The sequence below is a fragment of the Phyllostomus discolor genome, chromosome 4 (genome assembly GCF_004126475.2).
Source record: "Phyllostomus discolor isolate MPI-MPIP mPhyDis1 chromosome 4, mPhyDis1.pri.v3, whole genome shotgun sequence".
NCBI classification, from domain to species: Eukaryota; Metazoa; Chordata; class Mammalia; order Chiroptera; family Phyllostomidae; genus Phyllostomus; species Phyllostomus discolor.
The window spans coordinates 182,063,138-182,075,176 of record NC_040906.2 but is presented as its reverse complement, the minus strand read 5'-3'; the positions used below and the strand labels follow the sequence as shown (position 1 = coordinate 182,075,176).

The 12,039-nt window shown below is 35.1% G+C and overlaps 1 protein-coding gene across 4 annotated transcripts in view; it reads right to left on the bottom strand.

The window, feature by feature from the left end:
* LAMA2 (laminin subunit alpha 2) overlaps window positions 1-12,039 on the bottom strand; it is a 516,934-nt gene that overhangs the window by 368,506 nt on the left and 136,389 nt on the right. For all 4 annotated transcript variants that reach the window (XM_036024687.1, XM_036024688.1, XM_028508983.2 and 1 more), the window contains exon 3: window positions 8,038-8,150. In XM_036024687.1, coding sequence (XP_035880580.1) covers window positions 8,038-8,150 — 113 coding nt within the window. The remainder of the gene's footprint in view (window positions 1-8,037; window positions 8,151-12,039) is intronic.

The following is a 12,039-nucleotide window of genomic DNA, read 5'->3' as shown; positions in this document are numbered from 1 at the left end:
ACAAACAAAACTGAGGTATTTTGACAGGGAATATATTACTTTTAATATTTAGATTCAATTTGGCTAATAAGAATGCTATATAACCTTTGTTTCTATACAGGTTTATTACCTATTACCTTAATTTGAAAATTATGCTATCAACATTTGCAAGTTTAAATAAATAAACAGAACAGTGATAGGTGTTGTGTGAGAGCTTCCAAACTAAATCTGTGTTTGGAGCCATTCACCTTTTATTAAAGATTCTCTAATAAAAATATTGTTACTGAAATTTGATTTTTTCTATGTTCTGATATTTCCAATAGTGTAATGGTTTAATTCATCCTATCAACCGCTGTATTGCCAGAGGTGACCACTCGAAGAATAAAAGGGGAGAACACACAAAATCCCCCCTACATAATGAAATGCAATTGTGTTTTCTGTGTGGAAGCCAACAGAGAGTTGCGAAAAATTGCCCACATTCTGTCTATTTTAGGCAGTGCTGTTCAGACATTCCATAACAGGATTGTAAGATATAAAAATTTTAACAGATCTTTCCCCACATATTTTAATAGGTCTCTTTCTTTGTATAGTTATTTCTGTTTTTAAATAATCCTCTAACTTATTTCCTGGTTTGAAGAATCATCTGCCAGGGCACTCACTGGGACACTGTTTGAAACAGGATTTGCATCTCCAAATGTTTACATGTTCATCATATTGCTAGAATTTAGTTTACCAGCATTTTATATCAAAATGCATATTATCCTGCCTATGTTCCTGTTTAAACACCATCACAGTCACCTTTCCACCTTTCTTACATTTACTATTTTTTTTACTAGGAAATAATGAAATAACAATTAAAAAATTATAGTCCTAGATTTCTTTGTTTTAAATGGGGAGTTAAATTGATGAATAACTGCTTTTCCCAAATAAAGCTATAAATGTGGTAAACACACAAAGAGTGACAATTATGACTAAAGTTCAGAACATATTTAGAAAAAGGATCAGTAAAAAAAGTTTTACTTCATGATGTTTAGTCTGAGAGTTAGAGGAAAATTTATAAATTAAAAATACATAGCATATTTTATCCTAAGAAACATGAGATTACTCCATCCTTAATTCAATTCTCAGCTTTAATAAGATTCTCACATTATAGATTGCTGTTTTGCATTGTTCATTTATTCAATAATTTATTCATATATCTAAATTTACCAAGTGACTAATATGCTGGGCACTATTCAGAATGTAGCAATTAAGAAAAATAGGAAAAATATCTCTACTTTCATGAAAATTGCATTTAGAAAGGCAAGGTAAACAACATTTAGCACAAATAGCAAAATGTACATAGTAAGTTATTTTCTTCAATATATTTTATGGAGAAAAATAAAGCAGGGGCGTGGGTTAGGAAGTGAAGAAGGGTTCACAATTTTCAATAGAATTATCAGGGAGGTCCTTGCTAAGAAGATGACACTTGAATAAAACCCCAAAGGAGATAAGGACAACACTGCATGGGAATCGGGAAAAATAAATTCAGACAGAAAAAAAAACCAGTGTTGGTATAAAGGCCTTTACCACCCAAAGAAGTAGCTAGTGGGACAACCTAAGAGGGAAGATAAGGTCAGAGATGAAAGACAGGATGAGGTAAAGATCCTGTAAATTCTTCTGGGTCATTGTGCTTTTCCCACTGCATGCAATGGAAAGCCATTCAAGTTTTGGAAGAAGGAGTGATATGATCTGATTTTGTATTAATAAGGCCAATGTAACTACAATTTAAAACTAGACTGAAGGAGAGATCATTAGAATAAACATTCTGGATAATATAGACACTGAAGTTGGTTGCCAACTTTATTAATGATTAAAAGGTCAGTGCAAACTCATTTAGAGGGAAAATACATTTTCTAATTAACCACAGATCCTACTTGTGACATTGAATCAATGATCTTAAAAAAAAATGAAACTAAGGCAGGTAAAGAACTGTCATTTTAATTATATTCTGCTATACTAAACAAGATGTATTCATATAGGACATTTCCAACAAGTAGATTATAATCTCCTCCTTAGATAATTTTGTATTCATCAATTTAGCAGTGATCCAAATAGTACCAAGAAAAAATTCAGTGATTTGAAATCAGCCATGGACCATTCTTTCATCACATCTGCTGAGTTTCTGTTAAATACTGAGGATCATGATCAATATAAACAATTATATCCCTGGGTGGTGTGGCTCACTGGATTGAGTGCTGGCCTGCAAACCAAAGGGTTCCTGGTTAGATTCCCAGCCAGGGCACATGCCTGGGTTGCGGGCCAGGTCCTCAATAGGGGTACACATGAGAGGCAACTACACATTGATGTTTCTTTCCCTCTCTTTTTCTTTCCTTCCTCTCTCTCTAAAAGTAAATAAATAAAATCTGAAAAAAAAATCATAGACCTCTGACTTCGAAAACTCACAATCTGGTGGGGATATAGGAAAGTAAACACCCAATCACCATGCCATGGGTTAATGTCTTATAGAGATCTGTCTGCCAAAGGAAATCCTTACATCAAATAGGCTCCGTTGAATAAAAGCGCATTTAACTGGACTATTTAAAATTTAAATCTTGCACTGCTTTTTAATATATTCATGAATGGCTTCTATTTTATTTAGATAATGAGATATTAAATGTAGGGGTATTGTTTGTACTCCTTTCTACCTGTTGAGTGATTAATTATGAATTGTATCTATCTCATTTTTTCATTATTTAATGGGAGAAGCTAATAATTCTCTATAAGCTATAGAACAAAAGGTTCTATTAATAGGAATGAGTAAGAAGAGAGTGTAAGGAAAGAATATATATGAGAAAATGATATATTTTTCTTAAGATTGAAAATTTGAATACCCTTATTGTGTTTAAACAAAATAAGTTTTTAATATGTGAAAATTTTGAATACATTGAAATACCTCAATGTATTTCATGCTTTTTTTTTATTACAGAAGAGTTCAATCATTAGATTAACAGTTCAAGGCTTTAGAAAAAATGCTTCTATGCTATTAACATAGATTCTAAAAGTATTGTAATATCTGCATATAAATGTTAATCCAATCTCATTTTAAAACATAATTCTCATTTAGCATTGTTAGCTAAATATGTCTCTATGAGGTCAGTAAATAAAATATCTACGTCAAGAACATGTGGAAATTGATCTCTAAAGCTGCAAGATAATATTTCATGATAATTACATTTTTAGTTTTGGAAGATAAACCAGAAAGAGAAGGAGACTGTTTATTGAGGAAAGGGACTCTTACATATGAACCCACTTTATTCTGTGACCTATTGGATTATACAGGAGTGAATATGACCTCAATATGTGTTAATGAACTCTATCTAAAAGCTGCTCCTCTGTATTTTACCCCACTTGCTAATCAGCTTTCTTCCTAAACAAATCAAAGGGCCTACCTGAGAAAATGGCCCAATTTAAAAAGTCATAAAATGAGATCAGATATCACAGCACATCTTGTGGCAAAAATCTGGTTGAAAAGGCACTAAAATGAAATATTTTAGACATCCTATTAACTTTTAAGCCCCTATTATTGTCTTTTAAATTGATGCATACATTTCTTTGTTAATATATTAGGTTTTTGCATACTCATCGCTGGAACAGTTAACCTTCTCTTGAGTTTATGCCTTCACTAGGACATTACAATAGCTACAATTGCCAGATGGAATTTAGTTGTTATATTGCTATTTTCATTATTTCAAGTTTCTTGCCACGATTTTATACTATTTATTTTTGCTAATCTAGTAATTGGGGCACAGCATGATTAAATCATTTGCTCACAATATGCTGTGAGTAAATAATAGAATTGGGAAAAGTTAATAATCCCTTAGTAATAAAAATCTAAAAGCAACCAATTTATAAAGTAGCTACTTCTTCTCAATAAATTGTTATATTTTTCTAGTACTTACCTTGAATGTTAAAACATAAAAGAAATGTTCCAGTGTAATCTGCAATGATTTAATCAAGGGAATCCAAAGGTGGCTGTTCGTATTTAAAATAGCTTAATAAATGTGTTTCACAGAGAAGCCAAGTACATATCAATAACAAAAGATAAACTGGCACTTGTTAAATTCATGCATCTCAAAATATATAGGAGGACCAATAAATGGTCAAACTTCTTGCTGAATCACTGACAAACAGTGAGATTTATCTATTCATTGTAAAACTGCTGCCCTTGACTCCAAATTGCCCTTGACTACTGTGCCAGATAACCTACTAATCCTTCCTGTTGTAGAGGTGGAAAAGACAACGTTATGCCATTTTAAAAGCATACTAAAATGTACTAGAAAATGAAAAATCTAGTCCCTTATTATACTACAAAACAAATGTTGAGTATATTCTTCTGTCAAAACCAGATCATAATGTGACATTTCTTGAACCTGAACAATGTAGCTCCCCAGGCTAGGTCTTCATATCCCAGTTTAAGAAATACTGGTGTAGTTTGGGGTCTGAATTGAGGGTACTCAGGCTAAAATCCCAGCCATGCTTATAATAAACTTTGTTAAGAAGACCAAGTCACTTAGCTTTTCTAAGTCTCAGTGCTCTTCAACTATTAAATAAGGATAACAATACTAGCTGCCTTATAGACCTACTGTGAGAAGTAAATAAAAAATGATACCCATATATTCTCTGTTGCCAGTGCATCAAAATATTCATTACTGAAATGTTTAGCCTTAGTTAAGTTCTCTGAACTTGTTCCACAGTTTGTTACTCCAAAGCCTAAAGCCAAATAAGAGTTCTAAAGCCCCTTCCTTTCTGAGGAACTCCACTGTAAACGCTGACTACAGACCTGCTTTACTTTTTACATCATTAAATCACTGACGAAATTAAAATCTGAGTCAAGTAGAAATATGATTCATCTCATTTGATAGGTTATGTTCCCTGCTCTTGAATATGAAGTAGGTTGGCTTACAGGAAGTAGAGAGGGCTGAAGTAAAGAACGACAAGAGTGGGCACCATCCTGGGATCTGGGAGACATGAGGTCACATCTCCACACCACATCCACTAGTGTATTTCAGACTCTGCATTCATCTTATAAACGGATTCCCACCCCTTGTTATGAAGACTGAACTATAAAAAAAAGATGTCCTAAGTATTCACTCATCCTAAGGTCATGAAACTAAATGGAAAGATAGAACAGGAAAACAAACCTGCGTAAGTCCTGAGATATCATGTGGGAATGGATGAGTAGGGATGCAAAGCAAACTTAGGAAAATATAAGTGACTGAATTAAAAATGGGTGTTCAGGTGAAATCTTTGACCTGTTGAATGAATAAGATACATACGTTGGATAGAAATTACTTAGTACAAACTTGTGATTGTACCATGTAGTATGCCATCACCATTGTGGTTGAGCTCAAATGTAAGTTACTTATGCCAATTATGTCAATAATTTACACTCTTGTTCCATGTGCAATCTAAACAAAATTAGGTGGAGAGGAAACCAGAGCAATCAACCGTCCCTCTTTATTGATTCCCTATCCCAGGAAATGACCTGGGGTAAGAGACAGCAGATTCTTGATTGGGAAAGCAGGTATTCAGTGACCACATAAAGGGGGAGAACTTCTGTGACTGATAAAAGACCATGTTGTCTGTATCAGGAGAGGAATGGAGTGCATTTTGAGGCTAGAATTTGCAGGAAATTCATGCATAAGTATCCAGTGACTGAGAATATGGTTGATTAGTGTAATAGTTTGATCTTCCATTGCTGGATAGTGCTCTGAGACTTCTTGAGAAATCCCTCTAACTCAAAGCTGATCTTTCTCTCCTAGTATAAGTGGAAATAAGTCCAGGGTAGTTGGTGATTTAGTTGTGGCACTGGGCCACTGCTAAGTGGTTTAAGTCCAGTTGTTTAAGTCCTGAAGAGTCCCAGGTAGGTGGAAAGAGGGTCTGCTGTGAAACCCAACAGTCAGCTCTTTGCAGTTCCTAAACGTGTGCACCCTGGCTGAAATGGGCCCAAACCCTGAAAAGGGGAAGTCATACTCCCATTGAGGAAATACCTGGGGTCTATCTGGCCCCATGAGAATGTGACTAACACCCAATGACTAGTACTTCCTTCCACTATGCTCACCTGTGGAAAGAAGACCTGTACATGGTTTCTGTCAATAACTATCTTGGCCATTCCCTTTCTCTGACTCCAAACTCCCTTACTGCTCTATCTCTACTGGGCTAGAGAGGAGTGGATAAGAGTCTTTCCCATGCTGACTCCAGGGAGTAAGAGAGAAACAGACTGAGTTAAAGAGTTCACTGTCTTTAGTATCAGGCCCCAATCAATTAAATAGGCTTTTGCATTTGGAAGAAAAAAAATTTAAAAATATGGTAATATTTTTCCAGATCCCATAGTACTTGCAAGCCTAAATAAGTTGGGGTGATGGTGACTCTTGGTTAATAACACTGGCCTAACATGAATATTGTGAAGAGAAAGGAGAAAAAAACTAAGTGTGGATGGCACCTAGTTTTGTTGCAGCCCTCTGCAACAAAAACTTTAACCACTTCCAACATCAATTTAGTACAACTACAAGGCTTGTTATCTCATTTTGTGTCCCAAGTTTAATTTAATAATCAATTGCCATAGCTTGCTCAACTCTCAATAATGAGGTAAATTTCTCCAGAACCTTGTTATCCAAGAACCTTCAGTACATGACCAAGAATGGAGTGGAAACACTGTATTCTTTTAAAAGTTAAAAACAGTAGGGAATTTCCTCAAAAAAGTAAAAATGAAATTGCCTTTTGACCCAGCAATTCTGCTGCTGGGATTATATCCTAAGAACTCTGAAACACCAATCCAAAAGAACCTACACACCCCAGTGTTCATAGCAGCACAATTAACAATAGCCAAGCATTGGAAGTACCCATCAGTAAATGAGTGGTTCAAAAAACTATGGTACATTTACACAATGGAATACTATGCAGCAGAGAGAAAGAGCTCCCACCCTTTGCGAAAGCATGGATGGAACTGGAGAGCATTATGCTAAATGAAATAAGCCAGGCGGTGAAGGACACATACCATGATCTCACCTGTAACTGGAACCTAATCAAGAAAACAAACAAGCAAGCAAACATTGAAATGAAAAACAATCTGACAGTAACCAGAGGGGAGGTGGGAGGGAATAATGGGGGGAAGGGTTTATAGGAACAAGTATAAAGGACACATGGACAAAACCAAGGAGGGGTGGAAGCAAGGGAGGGAGGTGGGGATGGCTGGGGTTGGGGGGAGTAGTGGGGGGTAAATGTAGACAGCTGTAATTGAAAAACAATAAAATAATTTTTTAAAATAGCACTGCCATATTTTCTTTTTGTAAAATTTTATTGATCTATATTTTCATCATTAACTCCCTTTAGTCAAAACAAAATCAGCATTAGCTAAATTCCTTTCTTTCTTTCTCTCTTTCTTTCTCTCTCTCTTTCTTTCTTTCTTTCTTTCTTTCTTTCTTCTTTAAGATTTTAGATTTTATTTATTTTTAGAGAGAGAGGAAGGGAGGGAGAAAGAGAGGGAGAGGAACATTGATGTGAGAGAGAAATATCAATTGGTTGTTTTCTTTCAGGGTCCTGTCTAGGAACCAAACCTGCAAATCAGTCATATGCCCTGACCTTGATCCTAACTGGTGACCTCTTGCTTTGTAGAATGATGCCCAACCAACTGAACCACACTCTTCAGGGCTTAGTGCTAAACTCTTTCTGTGAATTCACTTTAACTGTCCTTTAGAAATGAATGCCAAAAACTTTAAAACAATAGCATACTAAATGAATAGGCCTCTTTGTTCATTGTATCAGGAAAAGAATGGAGGGTGATAAGAAAGAGTATCTTCTTGCCAAACAACTACTAGTGGCATAAAAAGCAAAACCAAAATACAATTTCAAAGTGGAAAATGAAAAAATAAAAATTAAAAGAAAAAGAGAAAGGCACTAAAGCTGGTTCAAAAAAAAAGGTGAAGGGATTAACAAACACACATTGGTAGCTACAAAATAGTCATGGAAATGTAAAGTACAGCATACGGAATTTAAAAAAAGGAGGAGGCACTATACCTGTTGTAAATCCAGCGTAATGGTCACGTAATGGTACTCAATTCCATTCTTAATACTGGGACTCTGCCACCATGTGTTCTTCCCATCAATAGCATTTGTAATTGGGTGTCTCTCTAATGAATCAGCAGCAGCATGTGAAAGGAGGAGAAAAGATTACATAATAAATGTACAGCTGTTACTTTAAAGGAAAAAGGTAAAAGTGAGTTAAAACCATGAGCATTTGACTATCAAACATTAAAATAAGAGAGAGCAACTCATATCTTCAAACCCATTTATTTAATGTCACCCTTTCCATAGCACTCTAAATGACAGCGTGAAATGGCTGAAACTTAGGCTATAAAAGAAGAACCTGCTCAGCACTCTGACCATGGACTAAAATGGGCAAATTGAACGATAACTACAGAAATTCAGTGTGAACAAATAATATTGAAATCTAACTGATGTGTCAATCATTCAAACATTAAAAAAGCAATATCTCTACCGTTTGAGGTGGCTCTAGTATGCCATCAACTCTGTTAACAGAAACATAAAATCCTAAATTGTGGTTTAAAGGTACCTGCAGACTTGTCCTACTGACTTGTCCTACTGACAAATTCATTACCAAGACTAGGGCAATTCAATATGTACCTGGTTTTAATACAAAGGGCTGTCAAATCCATCTTAAGAGGCTTTTTGTAGTCAGTTCTAAACTTGCCAACCTTCCACCTCTATTTAAAAATATAATAAAAGATACTCCAAATCTTCCAGTCAGCATTTGTCTGTTCCCATACTCCCTAACTCGGTGGAGAAGTCTGGACAATAATGGCAAGAGGACTGCACAGGAAACTCCATCCTGCCCACAAAACATGGCTCTTGCCTTGCCTTTACTCCAATATATGAGAATGGGAACTTTTGTGAGAATAAAAGAGAGACTGAGAATAGCAAATAAATACAAGGTATGGACAATCATTGTCCCCTTCCCCCACAGGCCTCTCTTAAGTCCTTATTCCTTACAATCTTCACACCTCACGTTCCTCATCTCCCACTGAGTTCCATGCACGTCAGAACAGCAGCCATTGCCTCTGGACTGCCAAAGCCCTCCTTCCATTTCGGTCCTCAGTCATGGGTCTTTGTCTGAAATCTGTGCTTCTCGTTTTCCACAACTTCTGTTCCTTTTCTCCTCCTTTAAAAAGGCCCAGCTCAGGCACTGGGGAGAATGGCAGGAGTGGAGAATGTGGGATGTTCCTATTTATAGCCTGAGTACTGAATTAAAGGTAATTAACATTCTAACCTCTCATTTGCTAGTCAGCATATTTTCCCAAAGAAACGAAGATGGAGTGGGGGTTAGTTTGCTGGCTAGGTCTTCTCTTCTTTAGGAATGAAGGATGCCTTGGGGTTTCAGTCTTGAGAACTTTTATAACACCACTTCTCTGAAAAGGTGTTTCAAATGGATGGTCTAACGATAACCTTTTAGATCAGAACACATTTTTGGGGGGTAAATTGAAGCAACACTTCAAAAAAAATGAACAAACCATATCACTGTTAGAAACAACTATGGACTTTGGATGTGCCTACAGTAACCCAGGCAAGCGTTCTATGGTAATGGTGACAAAAAAAGCACACAATTTGGAAAATGAAGAGCTGGAGTCTGAGGAGCCAGACGGTCTGCCTGGTCTGACCATTTAGTACTCAGTACACACCTAAATTCTGTATGTCATACTTGAAGTAGGGATAACAACAGTCCACTCACATCAGTGGTTCTTGCATTCTTAACTTTCAGAAAAAAATACATTTTTAAAAAATGAGTTCAAGCTTTTTATTTCTCTAAGTAAGAGTAGCCTTCTCTCTAATTTTACTCTTAGTTAATATGCCATCACTATTATTTGATTAAATGAAGGCCATTTAAAAGTTTTTTTTAAAAAACATAATATCAAAATGAAGGATAATTTTTAAGGTATTCCTTTTTGTCTATTAAAAAAATTGGATTTTTTTCTCATTTTCTCATTTTGCCATGGACCAGTAAAAATATCTTGGATGGGAACTTTTGACTCACAGGGTTACCCAAGGAACATTACAGCTATTGATATTGTAACCATTATTTATGCATATACATGAAATTAACTATATATCTGTTCAAAACATACACTGCTCTGAATATTAATTGGAGACCAATTACATTTAACAAAAATTTTGAACATAAAAATCAGGCAGAATGAAGTCCTTGTTGCAATACAGGTATAGTAATAAAGTAAAATCATCTTCAAAAGAAAAAATATTAAAAACTGAATATTCAATAAACATGTGATTTTCAGATTATGAACACTTTTATTACATATTAACTTCAATAACCTTGGTAGTTTGCTATACCTTGTTTAACTGAAAACATAAAGGCTTATGTCTTTGAGTTGCTTATGGTAATATGAGTTATAAGACAGGACAAAAATAATTAATTTTTATTGGTAAATTACTTAATTCAACTGAACAGCTGTATGGACTTTGTTTTATACCAAGTCTTTTCACATTAGCCGTCCACATAACGAGGCATCCAATCTCATTAATGCAAAGTAAAATTGTTGAATATATTGCCTAATTAGCACCAGTTAACTATTTCTGTTGAAGCTAGGGAAGGTGTCAGGTCTTTAAAACAACAACAAATATGAGAAGCATTACTAATATCAAATAAACACCCTGGGCGTTGTGAGTGAGTGGTTGAGGAAGTCTGCCCACTGGGAATCAGGACTCATAAATGAAATATTGCTCACATTGCTTCTGAAAAATAATAGATATCACAGTGAACATTTCCTCAAAATCCTTTTGAAACTTCTTTACAGATTGTGTGATTAATTTGTGATAGAAAAACAGACGCATAAAACCACACATCCAAATCAAATTTGTGGGTCTTTAACAGCTTTAAAAGGAGCTGTCTAATTGGAAAGTTTGATATCTGCCACCTCGGTTCAAATTGATATGACTTATTCACAAAAAGGAAGACTGAGAGATGAATTAACAATTAACCCTAATCCCCATTATGAAAGTTTAATCATAATTAATTTGTACAAACTGATTAATTGGTGGCATAGTTCCCTTATTTACAAGATAGAAACGTATAACATCCTTAACAGGCATAGCTATGCAAGTCAATCCAAAGCTAACTGCATCTAAAGTTTGGTGAGAAAATTATTGATAAAGTAAATCTTTCCAACTGTTAGTTTTTAATTAGGAAGCACAATCTATTAACAGTTGAAAGTTCAAGTTTCCTTTTCTTTGTATGGTAATTAAGTATAGGCTTTCCAGATTTATTGTAGCTGTTCACTGAATTTGTGGAATTTTATCATCATTTGCTCCAACTTTTCCTAGAACATATTTATGTGGGTTAGTCCTAGATTTTTATTCTTGTGGAGTATTATGCTTTCTAAATGTCTAGTTCTAAAACAGGAACTTAAAATGTAATAAAGCTGGTAATTTAAAATTAATCACACAAAGTAAATCTAGGCTGTGATAAATTTTAAAAACACTACAAATAAATAAAAATGGAAAATATAAAATATATCTCATAGTTACCTGCTACACTGAAAAAATGTACACTTTTGGCCAATGTGAAAATATGGAGTAAGACTGTCTAAATATGAATGTCTTCCATTGAGACAAAGAGACCCCGAATATAGAACTCTAAAGAGGGAAATAAAAGCCACTCTTGGCCTCAATTTAGTGGATGCATCTCAACCATTTTTCCAACCGAAATTCTCCACTCTTTTCTAGCCCCATTTTTGCACTTTACTTCTAACCTGTCTCTCATGCCTGACTACAGTTCCTTTTTTTCCCTCCATTACTGAAATGCCTTCCCCTCTTTTCTCAGGTAATTCAGCTTTTCAGTGCCCTTCTAAGACTAACCACCTCCTTGGAACTTTCTCTCGTTCCTTCAGTTCCCACGGATGCTTTACTTCTCAGAAATTCACATCACTTATAACGTACCCCAGGTATAGTCTTGAATTTACTGTTTTCAATATCTGTTTACTTGCTTTC